Source organism: Argopecten irradians, chromosome 7, assembly GCF_041381155.1.
Source record: "Argopecten irradians isolate NY chromosome 7, Ai_NY, whole genome shotgun sequence".
NCBI lineage: Eukaryota > Metazoa > Mollusca > Bivalvia > Pectinida > Pectinidae > Argopecten > Argopecten irradians.
The window spans coordinates 46607029-46632760 of NC_091140.1; the positions used below are offsets into that span (position 1 = coordinate 46607029).

At 38.8% G+C, this 25732-nt stretch overlaps 2 protein-coding genes across 2 annotated transcripts; one reads left to right on the top strand and one right to left on the bottom strand.

Moving 5' to 3' along the window:
* Positions 1-6427: 6427 nt before the first annotated feature.
* LOC138327274 (piggyBac transposable element-derived protein 4-like) lies at positions 6428-9948 on the bottom strand. Its single transcript, XM_069273252.1, has 3 exons — positions 9487-9948; positions 7516-7789; positions 6428-7273 (listed from the first exon to the last, which is right to left on the bottom strand). Exons 1-3 carry the CDS (start codon positions 9690-9692, stop codon positions 6428-6430), a joined length of 1326 nt encoding a protein of 441 aa, XP_069129353.1. The 5' UTR covers positions 9693-9948.
* Positions 9949-14634: 4686 nt separating this feature from the next.
* Positions 14635-20721, top strand: LOC138327275 (uncharacterized). The gene is made up of 3 exons (XM_069273253.1): positions 14635-14854; positions 18809-18971; positions 19528-20721. The coding sequence occupies exons 1-3, from the start codon at positions 14635-14637 to the stop codon at positions 20573-20575; spliced, it is 1431 nt and encodes a 476-aa protein (XP_069129354.1). The 3' UTR covers positions 20576-20721.
* The last annotated feature ends 5011 nt before the right edge of the window (positions 20722-25732 follow it).

A 25732-nucleotide genomic window follows, 5' to 3' on the forward strand; every position in this document is an offset into this window, starting at 1 on the left:
TTTTAAATGTAACAATCAATCAAGGACTATATGACGATTTACGATGCTGTACCTTGTTACATTCAATAAGACAGAATGACTAGTATCGATGTTTTTTACTGTCACAAATCATCACGCACAGATGAACTAGTACGATGTGTAAACCATGTCACATAGATCAATAGATTACTAGTACGATGGGTTCACTTTCAAACATTCATCAGACAAGATGACTAGTCACGATGGGTACACTGGCAGATTACATCAGACAGATGACTAGTACAAATGTGTTCACTGTACATTCATCAGATCAGATGGACTAGTATCGATGTTTCGATGTGTACCTTGATCCACCTTCATTCAGGACAGATGAAATAGTCTGTTGAGTACACTGACACTTTCTATCATACAGAATGGGACTTGTAACGATGTGTATCACTGTTTACCATCTATCAGATAGATGGCCTGTTAGATGTGTACCTTGTTTACATTTATCTGACAGATTACTAGTACAGTTGAGAAACACTATCACGTTCTTCCAGACAAATTGAATAGATACTATGTGTTCAATGTCACCTCAATCCAGCGACAGATGACAAGTACGACATGTGTACCTTGTTACATTCATCAGACTAGATGACTAGAAAGGAGGTGTACTTGTTTTTACCCCCCACCCCCTTTTTTTTCATTTCATGACCGATGGCTAGCTACGATGTGTTCACTGTGTTACCTTCACATAAGACAGATGACCTGTAACGATGTTGTACACTTTCGCATCGACCATCACCACAGATGACTAGTACGTATGTGTGCACTTTCACCGTTCGATCAGACAGATGACTAGTACGAATGTGTACACTGTCACATTCATCAGACAGATGACCTTCCAGTACGGCTGTGTACATCTGTCACATTCATCAGACAGATGACATAGTACGATGTGATACACTGTCACACTTCATCAAGACAGATGACTAGTACGATGTGTACACTGTCACCGCTTCATCAGGACCAGATGACTAGTACGATGTGTTCACTGTCACCGTTCATCAACAGACAGATGACTAGATACGATGTGTAACACTGTCACATTCATCAGACAGATGACTAGTACGATGTGTGCGTTATCTGTCCACATTCCATCAGACAGATGACTAGTCGCGATGTGTTACACCTTGTCAACATTCATCAGACAGAATGACTAGTACGATGTGTATCAATGTCAACATTCATCTGACAGCATGACTTAGTAACGGTGTGTACACACTGTTCAACATTCAATAGACAGAATTGAACTAGTAACGTTTGTGTACACTGTCACATTTCATCAGACAGATGACTAGTACGATGTGTTAACACTGTCACATTCATCAGTTACAGATGACTTGTAACGATGTGTACACTTTCAGCATTTATCAGAAAGATGTACTAGAACGATGTGTACGCTGTCCCTTTCATCAGAACATGATGAGACTAGTACGATGTGTACAAGTGTCTACCTTCATAAAGGACAGATGACCTAGTACGAATGTGTACACTATCACATTCATCAGGACATTCCAATGACTAGTACGATGTGTTCACTTGTCACCATTCATCAGTCAGATTGACTAGTACGATTGTGTACAATGTTACCTCTCCATCCAGACAATATGGCTAGTTACGATGTGGTACACAGTTACCTTCATCAGATAAACGGCTTAAGTTCTTTGGTACACTGTCACATTCATCAGACAGATACTATACGAGTGTTCAATGTAACATTCATCAGACAGATGACGATTACGATGTGTACCTTGTTACCTTCATAAGACAGATGACTAGTACGATGTGTACACTGTCACATTCATCACACAGATGAACTGTACGATGTGTACACTGTCACCTTCATCAGATAGATGACTAGTACAATTGTTCACTGTCACATTCATCAGACCGATGACTAAGTACGATGCGTAACACTGGCAGAATCATCAACAAGACTGACTAGTACGTTTTTTTAACACAGTCACCGTTCATCAGGACAGATGACTAGTACGATGTGTACACTGTCACCTTCATCAGACAGATGACTAGTACGATGTGTACACTGTCACATTCATCAGACAGATGACTAGTACGATGTGTACACTGTCACATTCATCAGACAGATGACTAGTACGATGTGTACACTGTCACATTCATCAGACAGATGACTAGTACGTTATGTACACTGTCACCTTCATCAGACAGATGACATGATGTCAGACAGACAGATGACTAGTACGATGTACAGACTGTACACTGTCACCTTCATCAGACAGATGACTAGTACGATATGTACACTGTCACCTTCATCAGACAGATGACTAGTACGATATACGTACTAGTACACTGTCACTGTCATTTCATCAGACAGATGACTAGTACGATATGTACACTGTCACCTTCATCAGACAGATGACTAGTACGATATACACTGTCACCTTCATCAGACAGATGACTAGTACGATGTGTACACTGTCACCTTCATCAGACAGATGACTAGTACGATGTGTACACTGTCACCTTCATCATGACAGACGATGACTACTGTACGTACATGTGACACTGTCACCTTCATCAGACAGATGACTAGTACGATATGTACACTGTCACACATTCATCAGAGATGACTAGTACGATATGTACACTGTCACCTTCATCAGACAGATGACTAGTACGATATGTACACTGTCACACTGTCACCTTCATCAGACAGATGACTAGTACGATGTGTACACTGTCACCTTCATCAGACAGATGACTAGTACGATATGTACACTGTCACCTTCATCAGACAGATGACTAGTACGATGTGTACACTGTCACCTTCATCAGACAGATGACTAGTACGACGTGTACACTGTCACACTGTGTCACACAGACAGATGATAGTACGATGTGTACACTGTCACATCAGACAGATGACTAGTACGATATGTGTACACTGTCACCTTCATCAGACAGATGACTAGTACGATATGTACACTGTCACCTTCATCAGACAGATGACTAGTACGATGTGTACACTGTCACCTTCATCAGACAGATGACTAGTACGATGTGTACACTGTCACCTTCATCAGACAGATGACTAGTACGATGTACACTGTACACTGTCACCTTCATCAGACACCTTCATCAGACAGATGACTAGTACGATGTGTACACTGTCACCTTCATCAGACAGATGACTAGTACGATATGTACACTGTCACCTTCATCAGACAGATGACTAGTACGATATGTACACTGTCACCTTCATCAGACAGATGACTAGTACGATGTATGTGTACACTGTCACCTTCATCAGACAGATGACTAGTACGATGTGTACACTGTCACCTTCATCAGACAGATGACTAGTACGACCTTCATCAGACAGATGACTAGTACATGTGTACACTGTCACCTTCATCAGACAGATGACTAGTACGATGTGTACACTGTCACCTTCATCAGACAGATGACTAGTACGATGATGATGTACTGTCACTGTCACCTTCATCAGACAGATGACTAGTACGATATGTACACTGTCACCTTCATCAGACAGATGACTAGTACGATGTGTGTACACTGTCACCTTCATCAGACAGATGACTAGTACGATATGTACACTGTCACCTTCATCAGACAGATGACTAGTACGGTATGTACACTGTCACCTTCATCAGACAGATGACTAGTACGATGTGTACACTGTCACCTTCATCAGACAGATGACTAGTACGATATGTACACTGTCACCTTCATCAGACAGATGACTAGTACGATGTGTACACTGTCACCTTCATCAGACAGATGACTAGTACGACGTGTACACTGTCACCTTCATCAGACAGATGACTAGTACGATATGTACACTGTCACCTTCATCAGACAGATGACTAGTACGATGTGTACACTGTCACCTTCATCAGACAGATGACTAGTACGATATGTACACTGTCACCTTCATCAGACAGATGACTAGTACGATATGTACACTGTCACCTTCATCAGACAGATGACTAGTACGATGTGTACACTGTCACCTTCATCAGACAGATGACTAGTACACACTGTCACCTTCATCAGACAGATGACTAGTACGATGTGTACACTGTCACACCTTCATCAGACAGATGACTAGTACGATGTGTGTACACTGTCACCTTCATCAGACAGATGACTAGTACGATATGTCACTGTCACCTTCATCAGACAGATGACTAGTACACGATATTCAACACTGTGACTAGTACATGTGTACACTGTCACTTCATCAGACAGATGACTAGTACGATGTGTACACTGTCACCTTCATCAGACAGATGACTAGTACGATGTGTACACTGTCACCTTCATCAGACAGATGACTAGTACGATGTGTACACTGTCACCTTCATCAGACAGATGACTAGTACGATGTGTACACTGTCACCTTCATCAGACAGATGACTAGTACGATGTGTACACTGTCACCTTCATCAGACAGATGACTAGTACGATATGTACACTGTCACCTGTCACCTTCATCAGACAGATGACTAGTACGATGTGTACACTGTCACCTTCATCAGACAGATGACTAGTACGATATGTACACTGTCACCTTCATCAGACAGATGATTAGTACGATGTGTACACTGTCACCTTCATCAGACAGATGACTAGTACGATGTGTACACTGTCACCTTCATCAGACAGATGACTAGTACGATGTGTACACTGTCACCTTCATCAGACAGATGACTAGTACGATGTGTACACTGTCACATTCATCAGACAGATGACTAGTACGATGTGTACACTGTCACCTTCATCAGACAGATGACTAGTACGATGTGTACACTGTCACCTTCATCAGACAGATGACTAGTACGATGTGTACACTGTCACCTTCATCAGACAGATGACTAGTACGATGTGTACACTGTCACCTTCATCAGACAGATGACTAGTACGATGTGTACACTGTCACCTTCATCAGACAGATGACTAGTACGATGTGTACAGTGTCACATTCATCAGACAGATGACTAGTACGATGTGTACTGTCACCTTCATCAGACAGATGACTAGTACGATGTGTACCTTGTTACCTTCATCAGACAGATGACCTGTACGATGTGTACACTGTCACATTCATCAGACAGATGACTAGTACGATGTGTACACTGTGTCACCTTCATCAGACAGATGACTAGTACGTACACTGTGACAGATACGTACACTGTCACCTTCATCAGACAGATGACTAGTACGATGTGTACACTGTCACCTCATCAGACAGATGACAGATGACACTACCTTCATCACTAGTACGATGTGTACACTGTCACCTTCATCAGACAGATGACTAGTACGATGTGTACACTGTCACTTCATCAGACAGATGACTAGTACGATGTGTACACTGTCACCTTCATCACAGATGACTAGTACGATGTGTACACTGTCACCTTCATCAGACAGATGATGACTAGTACGATATGTACACTGTCACCATTCATCAGACAGATGACTAGTACGATGTGTACACTGTCACCTTCATCAGACAGATGACAGTACAGACAGATGACTATACGATGTGTACACTGTCACCTTCATCAGACAGATGACTAGTACGATATGTACACTGTCACCTTCATCAGACAGATGACTATACGATACCTGTCAGACACTGTACACACTTCATCAGACAGATGACTAGTACGATGTGTACACTGTCACCTTCATCAGTATGTACACTGTCACCTTCATCAGACAGATGACTAGTACGATTGTACGAATATGTACACTGTCACCTTCATCAGACAGATGACTAGTACTGTGTACATGTCACCTTCATCAGACAGATGACTAGTACGATGTGTGTATGTGTACACTGTCACCTTCATCAGACAGATGACTAGTACGATATGTACACTGTCACCTTCATCAGACAGATGACTAGTACGATATGTACACTGTCACCTTCATCAGACAGATGACTAGTACGATGTGTACACTGTCACCTTCATCAGACAGATGACTAGTACGATGTACACTGTCACCTTCATCAGACAGATGACTAGTACGATATGTACACTGTCACCTTCATCAGACAGATGACTAGTACGATGTGTACACTGTCACCTTCATCAGACAGATGACTAGTACGATATGTACACTGTCACCTTCATCAGACAGATGACTAGTACGATATGTACACTGTCACCTTCATCAGACAGATGACTAGTACGATATGTACACTGTCACCTTCATCAGACAGATGACTAGTACGATATGTAGTACTGTCACCTTCATCAGACGATGACTAGTACACTGTGTACACTGTCACCTTCATCAGACAGATGACTAGTACGATGTGTACACTGTCACCTTCATCAGACAGATGACTAGTACGATGTGTACACTGTCACCTTCATCAGACAGATGACTAGTACGATATGAACTGAACTCCAGCTAAATCTTCTATCACCATCTGAATAAAACTTAAGTCTCTTGAAACCACTCTATCCGTCGTGTTGTTCTTGTATAAAATATAGGCATTCATCATGATTCGATGAAACAGATGCAATATTACTTTCTTCCAAACCTTTTTATTGCGTCGAACGCAGCTATAAGCGCTCATCACAGCGTCAGACGAATCGACAGCTCCCATGTACCTATTATATTGGTGAATGATGTTTGGGCGTCCTGTCTGGAGGTCCTGAGCAGGAAGTAAAGTGCTCAACACACGCACTGGTTTTTTACCCACCTCGTCTTTGTATGCTACACAAAGAACATCTCTCTGGCGCATGTAAATGGCAGTGCCAGCCTGGGGGTCTGCCTGCTGAATGGTACGCGGCATTGGGCGATTTTTTCTCAGTGTTCCCGTTACATAGGTATTGCGTGTTAAAAGACGTGATGCAAGATTAAGAGAAGTGAAATAGCTATCACAGAAAACATGGTAGCCTTTGTTAAATAGGGAGGTTTCTCTCAAGAGATTTTCCACTACATGAGTTCCCTGCAACTCTCCTCTTGGTGTTGGATCAAATTGTCGCCCTCTGTAAATCATCATCCGGATGACGTATCCAGTTGCCGCTTCACACAGCATCCAGAACTTGATACCGAATTTGGCTGCCTTGGTTGGAATATACTGACGCATTATACTATGACCTCTTGCAGACACTAGCGTCTCGTCGACACATAGCTCCTGATTGGGTATCAAAAACCTTTGAAACATTCTGTTAATGAAGGTCAGCAGTGGTTTGAAGCGTGCAGCTGGATCATAAGCTGGATGCTGCAAAATAATGAAACATTCTAATAAACATGTCACATGAAAAACTGTATACATCGTACAATTTTGATAAGTCTTTTACTGTATCGTATTACAACATTCAGGGACGACAAATTAGCTTTACAATTTCATAGAAGGAAGTATGACAGGCTTTTAGTCTCTGTTATTTAATGAATGCTCACATTTCATATTTTATATAAAAAACATAAGTCTGGGCCTAAGCTATATCACTCAATAACACACACCTGTCTGTCTGCCAATCTCCGATAATCAGCCACGTGCAGGAACTTTAAGATGTTTTGGAATGTATTCCTAGAAGAAACTGTCTTAAACCAGGATGAAAGTTGGCTCGGTAACATCGAATTCCAATACTCTTCTATGGAGGTCTTTCTAACAATTCCCATGTTAAAAAATATGGCCAAAAAGGATTTGAACGTCTGTACTGTCAATGGTTTCCATCTATGCGCTCGTGCGAACCTGCCTAAATTTTCTGTCGTTCGCAGATAATTCCTCGCATATCTGCCAAAGTAATAAATACAGATACATGTAAATGACAATAAAACTGCAATCAAGGAATAGATTACGTTTTTAAAATATATGTACTGCATGCTACATGTATATAGAGTATACCGGTGTTATCAAATACACGTATAGATTAGATCGATATTATCAAATACACGTATAGAGTAGATCGATATTATCAAATACACGTATAGAGTAGATCGATATTATCAAATACACGTATAGAGTAGATCGATATTATCAAATACACGTATAGAATAGATCGATATTATCAAATACACGTATAGAGTAGATCGATATTATCAAATACATGTATACAGTAGATCGGTATTGTCAAATACATGTATACAGTAGATCGGTATGATCATATACATGCATAGAGTAGATCGGTTTAGTAAAATACACCGGTATTATCAAATACACGTATACAGTAGATCGATATTATCAAATACATGTATACAGTAGATCGGTATTTTCAAATATTTACAGTTTGCACTGACACGGACTCAATAACCATACTTTCTAATATTATCATTATCAGTGTATAATGTTAGCACAACACGCGCGGCGATTCTATTGTTACGTGAATACTTGATGGCGTAGCAACGTGGGATCATGACCCCACTTTTGGCGGGAACATATGAATGACTCGATTCCAATCAGCTGTTCAATCGAATTCGTTGACGATGGCGGGAGAGAAAATAATATGTGTATTTTAATAAAAAATATGCAACTGCCGCGGGAATTGATAATATTCATTTACTTGAAAAACTGTAAATATAAGGAATAGATGTTTATTTTGTTGAGGTCATGAGGGTATAATGATAATGGAGCCCGTGTAAATTTATGTAACCCTGCTTCGCTGGGGTTACATAATTTACACGTGCTCCATTATCATTATACCCTCATAACCTCAACAAAATAAACATCTATTCCTTAAATACATGTATACAGTAGATCGGTACTATCAAATACATGTATACAGTAGATCGGTATTGTCAAATACATGTATACAGTAGATCGGTATTGTCAAATACACGTATACAGTAGATCGGTATTACCAAATACATGTATACAGTAGATCGGTACTATCAAATACATTTATACAGTAGATCGGTATTATCAAATACATGTATACAGTAGATCGGTATTATAAAATACATGTATACAGTAGATCGGTACTATCAAATACATGTATACAGTAGATCGGTTCTATCAAATACATGTAATATCAGAAGTATAGGTACAGGGTAGGGACGAGTGGGACGATATTTATATTTATGAAAGGTACAATGAAAGAAAGATTTTTTGGATTTACCGTAAAGCTTTGAATGTTATTTACAAGACTGTGCTTATTTTATGTGATATTAAGTAAAAAACATATAATACACAGACATTGAAGTGATGGGCTGTATAGTGTATAATTTTGTCAATGTTATTGTGCTATATATTTTGCTGATTACCGTTATATCTAAATGCTTCACAACATTTGATAAAAAAATTCATTTCTAATGCACTTTCTTATTAAAACTTATAAAAAGATCCATTCACAAAGTGCATGACAAATAATAGTTCTAAGGTTGATAATCAAATATATTCTTTTCCCATTCAACTTTGTAAATCAATATTACTGGTACTAGGTGTAATCACGTCGCACTTGTTAACGCAGACTGTTTATCATGTTGCCTGTTTACCTGTTTGTTTGACGAACGATCTCCTTCATCAGGCATTCGGGAAATAAAAGCAAAAAGTATATAATGGGCCTGGCATCCCTTGGAGGCATGTTGATCAGTCTTGGATTTTCTTGAAATCTTGCATTTCTTCGATTTTCTTCTGGGGGAAATACGCGGAACCACGCCATCACGCCGTCAATGTCTGACGTCATGATACATGACGTCATAATGTCAATGGCGTCATCATTTCGATGGCGTCAGTACACCGTTATTTTGCAGGAAATGCAATTTTATCAATAAACATGATCTATGTCTTGTCTTCTATCTCTAGGTTAAAATATGTGTTTATAGTAAAATAAATGTATCCCCATCGGCCCAAATCGGCCTTTGGCAGTCAGGGCATATGTACGATCGGCCCAAATCGGCCTTTGGCAGTCAGGGACTGGTATGATCGGCCCAAATCGGCCCGTTGGCAGTTAAATGGTTAAAAAGACAAAACATTAAAATAATAAAAATATTTCCTGTGCTCGGTAGGATTCGAACAGTTTGATAGCAATTCTCAGTTTGATAGCAATTCCCTTATATTTCACTTTTCTAGACTTTCTTGCAATTAAGGATTGATTGTCAATTTTGTTGCTTGCATTGACTGATGAAGAAAGTTAATCTCGTGCAAATGAAGTGAACTGCGAAGCAGTTCATGTAACATTTGCACGAGATTAACTTTCTTCATCAGTCAATGCAAGCAACAAAATTGATAATCAATCCTTATATTTACGTTAACCAATTTAAATATCCCGCTTTTGAAAAAAGTCAAATTATATGTATTCGGTATAAGATTATTATACAATTTGCAACATTGTATCAGTTATCGTACATGTATGTACAGCTACGGAACAGCCGCCAGTCAGTTCTTTTCGTCACCAAGGCAACATAAAATGTAGTTCCGAAAATAACTTCATTCTTTGCGCGTTGTTACAATTAAAAACGGCGATTTTGAAATATTGTTTTTATGTACAGGAATTAATGGCTTAAATTGTATCATAAAAACATGATCATGTAGCTTCAAATAAAAAAATACTGCGCAGTACTAGCAGTGCAGTCAACGTGTAATCCGGTTGCTCGATTTAGCAGGGGTCCGGTTTTGAAGAAAATGACGACATTGTGGTGAAAATGCTGAATAGTTGGTATCAAAACATAATCAAATCTTTTAAAAATCAATTGCGATTGTTATGGAATGTACCTGAATGTTGTATTTCCGTCTGGTAATTGTTTGTAGCTGGCAGTTAAATGTTTATTAACTAAACCTGTTGTGAAATCCAACCCCTGTGTCTATGGTATGCGATGCGGTCCAAGAACCATGCTTGAGGGGCTCAATAAAACGTGTTAAAATGTGGGATTTAGTCGCAGATCACTGGAAGACTTGTGTGTTATTCTTGAAATGTGATAACTTCTCTGTCAACTGGAGTTTTAGGATTAAAATTCTGTATAAAGTAAGTAGAGAAACATTTATTTGAAATGTTGGTGGTTTCCAACGACCCTCGAATGCCGTGGGTTTTGACACTCGCAGAATCGTTTCGTTAGGCTTATGTCACTGAAATCAGCCTGTTTGGTATTTGAGCGTATTTTTATGGAATCTATCGTTTCTAAGCTTACATGTATGTCACCGTTTCACATATAGATCTATATATTGTACATATTATCCTAACTATTTGCGTTCGATTATGCCTACTTCGATGAGTGATGAACATCGCTGCGCTCAGTAGCCTATGTTCAGCATTTTCCGGGGCTTGAGCTTAAGTCATCGTTTCTTCAAAATACGTGTAAAATATCTGTAATATCATATTACCAACAATTTCTAATATCACTTTATCAAACATTTCTGTCTGTGTTTCTAAATGTACAGCGATAGGCCACATCCCAGAAAGTTCATTCAAAACTGAAGCGGCGTAAAACTAGGTTAAAATGTAAACAATGTCAAAATGTATTCTCACGCCGGTCAGAGGTCAGCGCGTGACCAAGCATCTTCATTGGGAAATGAAGTGATCGGAGTTTACTAGTTTCATTGAGGCGGAGCGAAGTGAAAATGTAAATATAGTAACATACATGCAATTAAGTTGACGACCTAAATCGAAAAGGAAACCATGTATGTTCGTCTGAAATGAATAATAAACGTACTATCTTAAACATGTTTGTATTTTAAACTAAGAAGTCCTCATGCACCTTTGGCCTTTAGCACTATATAGAAAGGTTTCCACTATAAAAGGAGACACATTCATACACGCAACACAATGCATGTACAGGTGAGGTAATATTAGCCTTAGCTGTTAAATAGGACGTTATTTTAGAGCCTAATTAACCAACGCAATCATAACGCAAATGATGTTGATGTAAGGTAAGGTGACAATAAAACACGCCTCTCCAGACTTAAACATTAATGTGAGAAGTGTAAGTAATAATAGTATCCATATAGATCTACCAAAATATTATCCATATCTACCAAAACGAACTCCTTATAAATAATTCTTTATCATATCTTAGTATTTGACGATAATACTGTAAAATTCGAGAGAAAGCAGAGTAAAGTAGCCCATTCATCCAAAACAATGTGTATTAAGTTGCGAAAAGTAAACTTAATTATTTATGTACTTTATTCATTATTGTTAAAAAATGTATCTCACCTTTACATTGAGTGCCATCAACCTGTACTATTTGAACATCGCATCGTAACCGCGCCGCTAAAGAACTGAACGTAAACATATTATGACGAAAGACATGCGGATAATAAAAGGGAAAACGTACGTGCGTATAAAGGAGATCCGGTAATTTTGCATAATAATGTTGTCAACAGACGTAGTATGTAAAAGTCCTGAATTTATGTACATAATATAGTGATGTTCACATGTATGTAACGTAGTTTGTGTTTGTATACGTGTGTAGAAAGCACGTTATCATAACAGCCCTGTCTTGTCATAAGGCGATATGTTTTAAACACTTCATTACGATAGCGTACGTTGTGCAATAAGCAAATTATACTGTTGTTTCGGGATATACGACATGAAAAAATGCAACAGTTAATGTTATTTTTGTGGTGGGGAAAACAAGCTACAAACACTTCTAATTATTACTCATACACATTATTAGCGATAGTATTGGAATCGTCAATTTTATAAAGTTTCAGGAAAAATACGAGTCATTGTCACTCTGTTGATTTCGCCTTTACCAAGATTAATTGGTGTTTGTAGGTGTACAGTTAAACAATCATTCCTGACATGAAACTGCAGTAATGGGATAGTTAGTGTACGTAGAGCAACATAGCTCGGTTGCATTAGATGGGTACCGTAGGGTACATATAAAGGTGAAAAATGCCATTATCGGGTTACCAACAACGAGCGACGGGAAAAGATTTAAGATGACCTTGCTGATAATAAGACACATCTTCGCGGGCAAAGGTCGCAAAGCTTCGGGCGTCTTGCTATAGTGGCTGAAGGTGATTTTTTTTTATTCATATACTTGCTAGATTTGTAAACACTGTAACTTTAGGTACCTAATCCTCCAACGCCGACAGCATCCTACAAGGTTTGGGATTCAATATTCCCCTCATGAATTATATAGGCATCACCCCATACTAAACAAATCTGAGGTATATATTTACTTTGCTATTACCATCGTTCTTTCTAGAACATTTACAGTAGAAGCACATCACAGACAATATTTACACATGTGTATTGTTTACACAAGTCTTAGATGGTCAAGGTCGTATGTAACTATTACCTTTGTATAGTAGGTAAGAAAGACACTATACGTACGTATTTGTATTTCATTCATCTTTTATGTCTGTCCTTCTGAACCGATTCGGTTTTTTAGTTAATTAAAGTACATGTATAATCAAAGTGACAACTGGTGAAAGGTGATGGTTTATCTATATAGCTTACCGTTTACATCTCGGATGCAATGCCAGGAATTCCAACTAAACACAAGATATCCATTCTGATGCACTAAACAAAGTGGCTCGCTTGCCGTACTCAGCGTCATTCTTGATCATGCGAACAAATAGGCTCCTCAACATATGCAGCGTTTCAGTTGTAAAGAGGACGTAAGACGGACATACGTATGATGAAAATGTTTCGAGAGGCCCAGTGGTCTTTTCTTACTTCATGGACAAAACACTCTCCCATTTTCAGTTTCATCATCAATATTTCTTAATTTTCCATTGTTCATTTGATAGAATTAGAGAGTAAATATACATCTTTTAAAAATCGGGATCTCCTTTTTGACGTTAAGAATTAAGAAATAAAGAATACCGACAAAAGCCCAATTCAATCTATAAAAACACGACAAACTTTTTTATAACATTTGAGGAATTGAACCAGGTGATACAGAGGTGTATGGGTTTTCTAATTCATCGACAACGAAATTTCTCATTATTGAATTTAATCTTCTTAAGATATTGATAAAAGCAAAAACACCAAAACCAACATGACGCAGTAACAGTTTAGGGAAACCACGTGATCAAAACATACCGTCCACAGTATATGTCAGGCAATTTTAACATCCATGATCAAAGTTGTTAAAAAGGTACAATAAGGCGAAAGAAGCTATAACGGTTACGGTGCATCAAACCGCAAACCCATTAGTTCAGATGTGTGTATTGCACATTTAGATTTTCTACCTATGCGTACGCTATGTTTTGATTAAATTACTTTAAGAGCAACCACATCTTTAAATGCATACTGTCCGTTATTCGATTCGTTTGAAGAGCAATTTACAACAAAGACTACATGTTTCATCTATTGTCGCACACACAGCCTTCAGTATTAATATGACATAGTCCAGGCATACTTCTTCAAATCTTGCCTGCAGAAAACATTGCACTTCAAACTTATTAAGGTCTTTGCTTAATCCTTAATTAATATTCACAAGCTCAATTAAATGGGGTACAATATGTGAATGGCCGGCAATGTCCAAATGAGAGATTGGCATTAAATGCTCAAATCACGTCAAGCGAGGTTACAGATTTAATCCATGACGTCAAAATGAATAAGAAACGTCTATTCGACTTCCTGAAAATCAACATACACACTGATGATATATCTATCAGAGGTGAAAATGGGTTGCTTTGGCTTTTTTAAGTGCCTGAAGCGCAACCAAAAGCCCATAATACATCCAAACATGACTGAAGAGGAAATGGAAGGAATGAAACCACAAAAGTCTTCCGAGAAAAAGTATTTCCGCCTGGAACTTGGCCATCACCACGTGGATAAAAACTGTTTACCTTGGTTTCCTATCCTTATTCGAGAACCACGAGGCTGGATTGTGGACAGGGATCCTATCTATACGTGTCCGTCACCACCATCGTCTCCACTTCCGAAAAAGAAGAGACTGTGTCCCTGTCAGCAATCTTCAATCACTATAAGATATATTAGAATACATTAGACGCAAATTTGAACAATGCAAAACTGGTGCACAATTCACATTTAATGAAAGACAATCCCACACCAGAATATAGCTTACCAAATGACCGATAGGCAAATTTTATTACCAGCATATTGAAGAAATAACGGACTATGTTGAAGAGATCTGACGACGTTTAATTTGTTAAATCACATTATTAATATGTAATTTAAAAAAGTCATATCCACACAAATACAAAATATCTCTCACGTATACTTTCTTGAGTTTTCGTTGTGATTTGAGTGGGTTTTTAAAATAACCTGTATGAAGGTAAAGCTTTTCGGAGATATCTGTCATAATCGCCAAATTGACTTTCATAATATAAAATTTCTGGATCTAAAATTACTGTATAGTTGCTAAAATTCGCGGGGTTTTAATTCCGCGAAATTTAATGTCCCGCGGAAATCGTTGTTTTACATATGACAGCGTGTCGTGTGAATGTCACTTTCCAGAGGTTACACAGATGATAAGAGAAAATAATCCACCTGCTAATAAGTTTCAAATAGAATTTTTTTCGTCCGTGAAATTTAACAACTACACAGTAATTGAGTCGAGGTTTCGAGATACATTCGCCGAGTCGCTTAGTGCCAGGCTTCCATTATAATGTTAAAACATGTGGTTTACTCTGTACATTACCGAATGGTACCTCAATCACTAATATCGGCTTAAGGCCTTCCAGGGGTCAAAAGATGTAAACGATGACGGTAGTCTGTTCTAAGAGATGGAGAGAACGACATTTTTGGTGCAGAATCACGGTGTCTGGTTGTGATTGATGAAAGATAAAAACGAAAGATGGAATGTTTTATAGAGCCTCGAATATTTAGGGGACGAGTCGTTAACTCGCTGTCTTTTTAGCAAGTTTAACAAGAAAGGGATACCCCTGTTGTTGAAATTCGGTTATCTAATACCAAGTATGAATCAAACTATCACTCTTGAAATTAGAAATGCTGATGAAAAGATTGCCGTATTTGAGTGCATTGTGTTATTTAGTAGTTATTAAATATATACAGCTGTGGTGTTATGTTGCAGCACCGCCGGCGTCCTCAGCCGATTATCAATCTGATAGGTAGTGGGTGTCCCGCTTTTGTTGTTCTTCTTCATCTACACCCAGCACGAAGATCGTTCTGCTGCCTTGACCATCCTCTGCACTACTGCCCTTCTGATCATACCCGATAACCCTAATGCTAATAGCATTCTTCACACAGATTATGCAGGGAAGCCTGTGCATCCAACCTCAACAGGGTAGCTTCATGCATATCCTCGGCTCATACTTTGTCCTCTTTCTTTCGTGGGCTTCACTGCACCTTTCCTCCAATTGGACTGTCAGCTCGATGATAACGATTTTTTTTGTTCCTTGTGACCAAATAACCATATCTGGTCTGGGGTTGGTGAAGACAATATCCGGAAATGTTAATCTGTGGTTGACATCTACAGCCAGCCTCCAGTCCACTGTCTGGTTGATGGTTCCGGTTGGTTTCTCAGATCTTAGTTTTCTTGTTTCACCTTCCCTCACAAACCTAAACTGCGTATGCTTGCGACTTGCTTGACCTTCCCGCTCTTTCTCTAAAATATCTGCCAGCTCCCTTAGAACTTCGTTGTGACGCATGTATATCTCTCCCTTGTGCTAAGGCCATGTGACAGGAGTTGAGTATGTGTTGGAGAGTTCATTTCTGTCCGCACATAGGGCAGTCTGGTGTTTCTAGGCACTCTGGTGTTTCTAGAAGGTCCCTTCTGTGGCAATTTGCTGGTGTTGGTAGCACATTATTCACAGATCGGGGGAGTAATTGCAGTTGGAATTGTGGGTACTAATTTCTTACCGCGATAGTACATGTGGTTCTGTGTCCCACAATGTCTAGGCCCCCTGCACACCCAGTTCCGCAGCTTTGGTCAGTCTTCTTTCTTCTTCACTATTTCTTATCTCCTTCTATACCAATGTTCGCCTCTGTGATATCTGCTTTCCTCCAGAGTGGTATTAGATGTTCGAAGACCCTGGCTGCTTAAAGCAGGTGTCTTATATCATTGTAAAAGTCAACTAAATTTATGATTTTGGTTTATTACTTTATTTTTTCTAATGTCCCCAATGGTAGCGCTTTGCCTATCTTTGTGTCGTTGACTGCCTTGGATGCTGACCATTGTCTGCCTGTGCGTACTTCTACGCCTGCTAGCCGCATCTTGTCGTTGGATTATTTTAAGATCATTGTGAGCCTAAATTAACTTTTAACAAAGTTGCTGAAACTTGAAAAGTGTGTTGAAGTTTTTGATAAATCCAAGGACATTCATTGCAATTATGATATAAAATTGATGAAGGTGCAATGATGTTTCCAAAGGATTATTTGTTATTATTGTTAATAATATCAAGGAATCAAGAAGAACTGTGTCAGCTCCTGGACGAAGTGGAATTCCTTATTAAGCTCAAAGCTCAAGTCTAAAAGAAATGTCCATGGCTACTGAAGTGACTGTGGCAGTTGTCGAAGAAAGATTGGAGGAAAGGGAAGATATCATTATATTGACAGACGGCAGAGTTAATTTTTGTTTCCGAGAGTTATAACTCAAACGACATTGGACAATTTAGGACGAGAAGGCAAGATTTCCTTTGTGGTATTCATGAGGAGAATGACATTATATATGATGAGAAATGGGTACGTAGACTCATCAGTCAAGGAAGGGATTCAGGCTTCTCTGGATGTGTAAACAACACAAGTGCACTAAGCTATATATACTTCATGTAGCTCAAAAGAGAGACCATGTCCCACTGCTTAGCAAAACCTTGAAAAACGAATTGTGACAGGATGCACCATATCTGTCTTTGTCTTTGTAATAGGAATGAAATTGTTTATCAAGGCTGCATGACAGGAAACCCAGAGTGCCAAGGACAGAGTCAGGAATCGTTCGACCATCAAATAAAGGTTAATGGATGACCCGACTGTTATTACTACCACAAATGTCCAAGCCGGGTGGCTCCTAAGAACATTGCAGGATTGCAGGAGGTAGTTTCTTGAGCAAGGATATCATTCAATGTGAGGAAATCTATGTGCATTGTGCTGCGGAAAGGAAAGTAACTCAGCAGTTCGAGTTGAAGGTGCAAGGACAAGAAATCCTTTCCATTGTGGACAACCCCATAGAGAGTCATGGAAACTAATTCCATACTCACTGGCGTTAGAATAGGTTGTAAGTTTCCATCGCCATCAGGATTATTATTACTCTTTTCTCCATTTCACAATTCATAACAAAAAGAAACTCAACTCTTATAGAAATTCACAATATTTAATCACAAAACAATGTTGTTAATAGCACTTTTCTTGCATTTGCACCTTTATGAAATGACGGTAGGAAAGGTGGCAGGATTGTAAGTCTGCATTGGAAAGGGAACGTTTGGCACTAAAACATGGTGTAGAATTGCCCATAACAGACAAACACAATGGTATTTCTTTTACACAAAGCCTAGTAACAGGCGGAGTCATGTATGTGATACAACAGTAACTGACTAAAGGTTGTTTTAAAGAGTTTCCACTATCAATGCATACATTAAATAAGTTAACTGAACAATGCACTCTGACAGTTAAGTATGCAATTGACATATATTTGTTATCCACATTTGTCAATTAACTCTCATCATGAGAATTGCTATGGTAATCTGCTATGGCAATAAAAGTAAAATAAGATGTGAATGAAAGACACTAAAGAAACCCAAAAAAAATCCTCCCGACCGACCAAATTTTTTTTCTGCCAGTGTAACCCTAAACAGACATTTTTTTGCCGTATACAACAAACTAGACACGTAAACAATATCATAAATGAAATAAATTTATTCTGATTTTCTGTCATGCAAAAATATCAACATTGATTTTTTTTTTGAGAATTACAAATATTTTTTTGTAATTTATAATTACAGATTGGCACAGTGAATCATACGGTGGTCCGCTTGACTTAAAGGAAATTTCTGCTAATGAATTGAATACAAAACTTGGAAAATTCTATTGTGAGGCAAATCCTCAAGTAAACGAGAAAAAGCACAAAAACAAACAACACGAAGAATACCACAAAAACAGCATGAAGTCAATCAGAGCCGCTGTAAATTTTTTTTTTGTTTGTTTGTTTGATTTATTAACGTCCTATTAACAGCTATGGTCATGTAAGGACGGCCTCCCATGTATGCGGTGTGTTGCGTGTATGTTGTGCGAGGTGAGTGTACTTGGGAGACTGCGGTATGTTCGTGTTGTGTCTTCTTGTATAGTGGAACTGTTGCCCTTTTTATAGTGCTATATCACTGAAGCATGCCGCCGAAGACACCAAGCAACACACCCCACCCGGTCACATTATACTGACAACGGGCGAACCAGTCGTCCCACTCCCTGTATGCTGAACGCTAAGCAGGAGCAGAAACTACCATTTTTATAGACTTTGGTGTGTCTCGGCCAGGGGACAGAACCCAGAGCCTCCCTCACAGGGGCGAACGCTCAACTCAAGGCCAAAAGTGAGGCAGTGCCAAGGAAGGCATTAGGAAAGATAAAGTCGGTTAGGAAGAAGAGAAAAGATAAGATCCTAAATTTAGTCGCCTTTTACGATCATGCAATAGGGGCAGCAGGTACAATTCTAACGCCCTACCTGCAGGGCCGCTGTAAATAGGCATCTTTCTGACATCGGACGAAACATGGATATTGTCAAAGATTCAGAATTTAAACTGGCCAACAAATTATTGTCTGGAATGCTAAAAGAGTCAATGGTGAACGGAACATCACGTCCTACAAACCATAAGGAAATCATTGGGAACACGGATCTTGAGAAAGTGTCAACGTACCTGTGTACCGTGAGTGATAATCCTATTAAACTCCGCCTTGGTGTGTGGTATTGTATCTCTATACATTTTGTCAGTCGGGGCCTTGAATTTCACCACCAGCTGACTCGCGAGTCTTTTGATTTTATGACAGATGAGGATGGATTAGAATATGCCAAACTAGCCCATGAGACACAACAAAAAAATTACCAGGGTGGTTTAAGTAAAGAAAAACCCATGGCTGACAGGCGCATGTATGCGACTAGGACCTCATCTTGCCCCGTGGCGATGTTGAAAAAATTAATTGCAAAAACTGATCCAAACGCACAAAAACCGTTCAATCAATGTGTCAAAGAACCTATAACCTCACCTGAATTGCACAATATCTGGTTCACAGCTAAATCCATTGGGAAGAGTACATTTGCAAATTTCCTACCGGATATTTGTAAACAGGCAGGGTGTTCGCAAAGATACACTGCACATAGTTTACGGGCCACCACCATCCAAGCTATGAGTGACGCGGGATGGGAAACACGACAAATCATGTACATGTCCGGGCACAGGAATGAAGCTTCTGTTAGAAGTTATTCCAGAAATATGGCGACTCATCAAAAGCAAGCCATTAGTTCTACGTTGTCTGCTCTAATTTCCGGTGGTTCGGAAACCAGTCACACCGCTATCCCTTTTGATGTTCCCTCTAGATCAGCTGTCAATTCATCACGTGTTCCAAGTACGACATGTACAGTTGTCGCTATGCCATCACAAAGTGCACAGACCGGCATAGAGTCGTTTTCTCAATCAACGGTGATGTCATCTGTTTCATCAGGAATGCTTACCAACTCGTCTTTCTCAAACTGTTCCTTGAACTTCAACTTTTCAAAGTAAACCACTGTAGTTATCCGGTGACAGTACTGACACACTTTCAAATTTACGGCCGCGTCACTACGTTTATATCCTGCCGCGAAAAATGTGTGTAAAACGCAACCGATTCTAAAAGATTGTACCAGTAACTTGTTTTTATTAAAATGATAATTGACACATATAAAAAAGAAATTTTGAACTTTATTTTTGTTGATATTGGAGAAGTGATTTCAATAAAATACTTCGTTACAACGAACTATTTTGTTTGTTTGTTTATTCAGAATTTTGCGGGAATTTCCGGCACCATATGATGGCTGTTCCAGGAAATGGAAAAAAACAGACGGTATTGGTCGTTTTATGTACTGTAAATGTCCTCGGTGCGACAGAAAACTTTTTTTATCACTGAAAAATGGAAGCATAGACTGTAAATGTGAGGATTAAAGTATGTTTCTGGTGGTTCTATCGAAGGATAAAGTTGAGTAGGGTATCGATATTTGTTTCATGGGACCGCTTCGCGGTCCATTCCAAATATTGATACCCTACTCAACTTTATCCTTCGATAGAACCACCAGAAAGAAGCTGTCCGTGAAACAAATATCGATACCCTACTCAACTTTATCCTTCGATAGAACCACCAGAAACATACTTTAATCCTTAAATGTAAATAAGTGTTCACTGATATATAGGTTAATGTATTTATAATGTAGTAAGAGGAGACATTAATTGCTCACCATCGATGATTTAATTGTTGAAATTTAAATTATGTAAGATTTATTACAGATTAGATTCACTTACTAAAACGAAATTATCTGATGATTACCCACGAAGACATCCACGTCTATATTTAATGCCAATAAATTAAAATAATAATTTGGGTATTGCAACCCATGCTGTGTTTGTAAGCCGATCCTCTTGATTACTTTCTTGGTTCTCTTGATCACCATCTGAAGATCATCCCCCTCCTCCCATAGAAAGATAATTACCAGTGTTCATCAAAGGTTCAAACTGGTATGGGATAATATCCGGAACCAAACCCACGACAGGGATATCACTGTCATTGTTTTCCGTAGCAGATATTTACAAAATACTAGAAAACGGTGTTTTTTTCACTCTATAAATATACAGTATATACAGCAGACAGCAGAGAAAAGGTGAAACTTTGTTTGTTTGATTAATTAATGTCCTATTAACAGCTATGGTCATGTAAGGACGGCCTCCCATGTAAGCGGTGTGTTATGTGTATGTTGTGCGAGGTGCGTGTTTTGGGAGACTGCTGTATATTCGTGTAGTGTCTTCTTGTATAGTGGAACTGTTGCCCTTTTTATAGTGCTATATCACTGAAGCATGCCGCCTAAGACACCAAGCAACACACTCCACCCGGTCACATTATATTGACAACGGGCGAACCAGTCGTCCCACTCCCAGTAAGCTGAGTGCTAAGCAGAAGAAACAGGAGAGGAAAGGAAAAGAAATCTAGGTTACATTCTACTCGCATGACTAATATGACTTTTTCCATTTTTTACAACAGGGTTTCGGAGTTGTTCCTCATGTGAAATTTATGACTCCATTACGTATGTATAATGTGAACAGTTACGTGAATTGATTTTTATCTAGTGCATGTAGACTCTTTAATACTTTCTAGATTATTATATTAGTTATATAGTCAGTAACTGACCCCCTATAACGGCATAAATGGTCAGTAAGATTTAAATGGGGCGAGGGCGTAGCAGTCCAACGGTCAAGCCGAAAGGACCGTCCAAACTGTTAAAAAAATGTTTCTTTAAGCTGGGGATCCATTTCGTACATTGCTCGACTACCGAAACACTTCCATTGATGGATTGGGCGTGTCACTGGCACAAATGTTCCTGTGTTAGAGATTAAAAACAGACATACCGACTACAACAAAGTTGTTAGAGCAATCATCAACAAACAAGGAGAAACTCAATGAGGCAAGTAAAACCAAAAAGCAATTATGACAAACACGCGGGTTGATATCTCTCCATGAAGGAGATAACGTTCTCATCCAAAATGATAACAAGGACATAGTCATTCAGATCCCCCGCCAATGGAGAGCTAAATCAATTAATGCATTAATTTTATATGCTAGTAAGAGTATAGGGAAAGTATTTTAAAACCCAACTGCAATTGAAGAATATATACAAAACATATTTATGTTTTTTTTTAACAAAGTGAAACCAACTTTGAAAATATTTGCTTCTTTGAAAAATACCAGAATTGATCATAGCTTTAACTAAGTTCAGCAGCTAATAGTGCGATTTTTTATTTGTTTTAAACAGCGACGAGTTACATAGGAATTAAGTGAATGTTCATAGTAATTGAGTTTGATATATCTGAGTTTTACTGCATGCATATTAAATAAAAAAGTAAAGTATAATACAAAACTAGAACACTGACACGTCAGAAAGGGCCCCGCTATGTGTCTGACGTGCTTAAGTGAAAAAGTAGTATTTTGACAACGAATTCTTCCGTGTTAGCTATATGTTGCTAATAAATAATTAATGTCAACATTAATTGGGAAACCGATGATGGTACATGTTGATGATAGCGATTGGAATGATGTCTTGCAAGAATTTGACTTGGATTATTGATATCCATGGTAACATTATTATTAAGATCTTTGGAAAAAAGTTTCCAAGGTATTTTAAACAAGAGTAATCCTGATAGTGTCTGAAGCTACACATTACAAATGTAAAGAGCCATACAATTCAACTCATATACCCCTTTTTAATTTAAATCAATCTAAAAAGTTCTAAACCTCCATACATAGTTTGCTTGAAAAGAAGAAGAAACTGAGAAGAAGAAGAAGGAATAATGAATGAAAAAAGTAGAAAACAATAACAAATGTGGATAGGCAGAATGAATAATTATAATGAATAAAAATCCATTAAAACATAATAAAGGTCTTCTCAAATATTTTATTCATGTAAAAGAAAAGTCGCATTAATCCGGTGATCAAAACTTTGGTCAGTTGAGGTTCGTGATGAGTTTGAGTTGACTTCTTGGTTAATGCCTGACACAAACTTCTGTCTCATTCTAAATGTTGTAGCAAAATGTTCATGAGAAAATAATTTTTTTAAATTTGACCTTGACCTTTGACTTAGTAACCTTGGCCCATGACCTTACCTTTGGACAGTCAACTCCTTGTTTAATTCTGAACAACTTTGCATCATAATGTTATAACAAAATGTTTATCAGTTAAGAGCAACAACATTGTGATTTTTTTTAAATGTTAAAATCCAAGATGGCCGATTTTTTAATTTAATTTCAGCCTGAAAAAATTACCAAGCAGATCTAGGATGGATGGGGAATCATCATGTAAAATATGGGGAAAATACTCCAACCTCCCTTTCCATCATTAATGTTGCTAAAAAAAAAAAAAAAAACGGACAGACGGACGGACGGGAACGGACGGACAACCTGATTACTATAGGGCACCCGCATCTCGATGCGGGGCCCTAATTAGAAGTCCTACATTAAATGTGATCTAATGAAAGTATTCATGGGGGATATCTGTGCTGGAGTTTTAAGAAAGTTTGTGCTCCGGAAACGAGTTCTTACCACAAAAAATCCTGCTCATTTTCAGCAATGTTTCCATAGGCTATACTGAGAAATATAAGTACAAAGTATAGTGAGAAACTTTTAGTAAATATAGACTAAAAGGCATCTACTAAGACCATAAGAACTAATGTGCCTAATGGAGTTTTCACGTGTGACATTATATGACTCAATCAGGTTTTCCACTTATGCTGCGGAAACGAACCTGGTACAAAAATAAGATATTTTCAGCAATGTTTCCATGGTTACGGAAAACGTGCAAAAAAAGAAAACCTAAAAATAGCAAACGACACTACTAGACCATAAGACCAATGTGTGTATGAAGTTTCGTGGAAATATCTCCACTAGTTTTCGAGTTATGCTCCGGAAACCATTCGTACGGACGGACAGACGGATGGACGGACGGAACCCATTTGTATATCCCCCGCCAACGATAACAGGTGGATCGCTGGAAAAAGCGAACACAAACATTCGAATCCAAGGTCTTACGTTGTAAAGGCTTCTAATGATCGTCAATACAAACGTCATAGACGCTAGGGGACATAACCCACAGCCTTCCTCACAGGGGCAAAAGTCAGTTAGAAAGAATAGAAAATATAAGATCCTAACTTTAGTCGCCTTTTACGATCATGCAAAAGGGGTAGTAGGTACAATTTTAACGCCCTACCTGCAGGCCAATTTGATTGTAGATAGCGTTCCACCAACTGAAGAGGAAACACTGTAAACATGTTTCTTCCACCCAAGATTGTTAAATGAAACCGCTAGCAAAAAGAAAGAAACACATCCCATCGTCTTTTAACTAGCAATGATGTCCTCCTAGAGCAAAGGAAACTTGAAGAAAAAAAGATGAAAAAGAAAGAAAAAAAAAACTAAAGAGGGAACAAAAGAAATTAATTTCAAAACATGGAATTTGTAAATGAGATACAATCACATACAGTAGCAGCACTTCATTTAAGTGCATCCATCCGGAGCATAAAGAGCGCACTGCCTTTACTGTCGGACCCTTGGGTTTCTACGAGTACACTCGGATGCCCTTTGGCCTAGCCAATGCTCCAGCAACGTATCAGAGACCGATGGAAGAAGCTTTGATGGGCCTACATACCAAGTTTGTTTGTTAATTAACGTCCTATTAACAGCTATGGTCATGGACGGCCTCCCATGTATGCGGTGTGTTGCGTGTATGTTGTGCGAGGTGCGTGTTTTGGGAGACTGCGGTAAATTCATGTTATGTCTTCTTGTATAGTGGAACTATTGCCCTTTTTATAGTGCTATATCACTGAAGCATGCCGCCGAAGACACCAAGCAACACACCCCACCCGGTCACATTATACTGACAACGGGCGAACAGTCGTCCCACTCCCTGTATGCTGAGCGCTAAGCAGGAGCAGAAACTACCACTTTTATAGACTTTGGTGTGTCCCGGCCAGGGGACAGAACCCAGAGCCTTCCTCACAGGGGCGAACGCTCAACTCAAGGCCAATAGTGAGGCGGTGCCAAGGGAGGCATTAGGAAAGATAAAGTCAGTTAGGATGAAGAGAAAAGATAAGATCCTAAATTTAGTCGCCTTTTACGATCATGAAATAGGGACAGCAGGTACAATTCTAA

Coding starts and splice junctions, on each gene's coding strand:
- LOC138327274 (XM_069273252.1), bottom strand. CDS start 9,692: ATGACGTCATGTATCATGACGTCAGACATTGACGGCGTGATGGCGTGG. Junction 7,790..9,486: donor ATCGTTCGTCAAACAAACAG/GTAAACAGGCAA, acceptor TTACTTTGGCAG/ATATGCGAGGAATTATCTGC. Junction 7,274..7,515: donor GGAGATTGGCAGACAGACAG/GTGTGTGTTATT, acceptor ATTATTTTGCAG/CATCCAGCTTATGATCCAGC.
- LOC138327275 (XM_069273253.1), top strand. CDS start 14,635: ATGACTGAAGAGGAAATGGAAGGAATGAAACCACAAAAGTCTTCCGAG. Junction 14,855..18,808: donor AAAGAAGAGACTGTGTCCCT/GTCAGCAATCTT, acceptor TTATAATTACAG/ATTGGCACAGTGAATCATAC. Junction 18,972..19,527: donor TACCACAAAAACAGCATGAA/GTCAATCAGAGC, acceptor CCCTACCTGCAG/GGCCGCTGTAAATAGGCATC.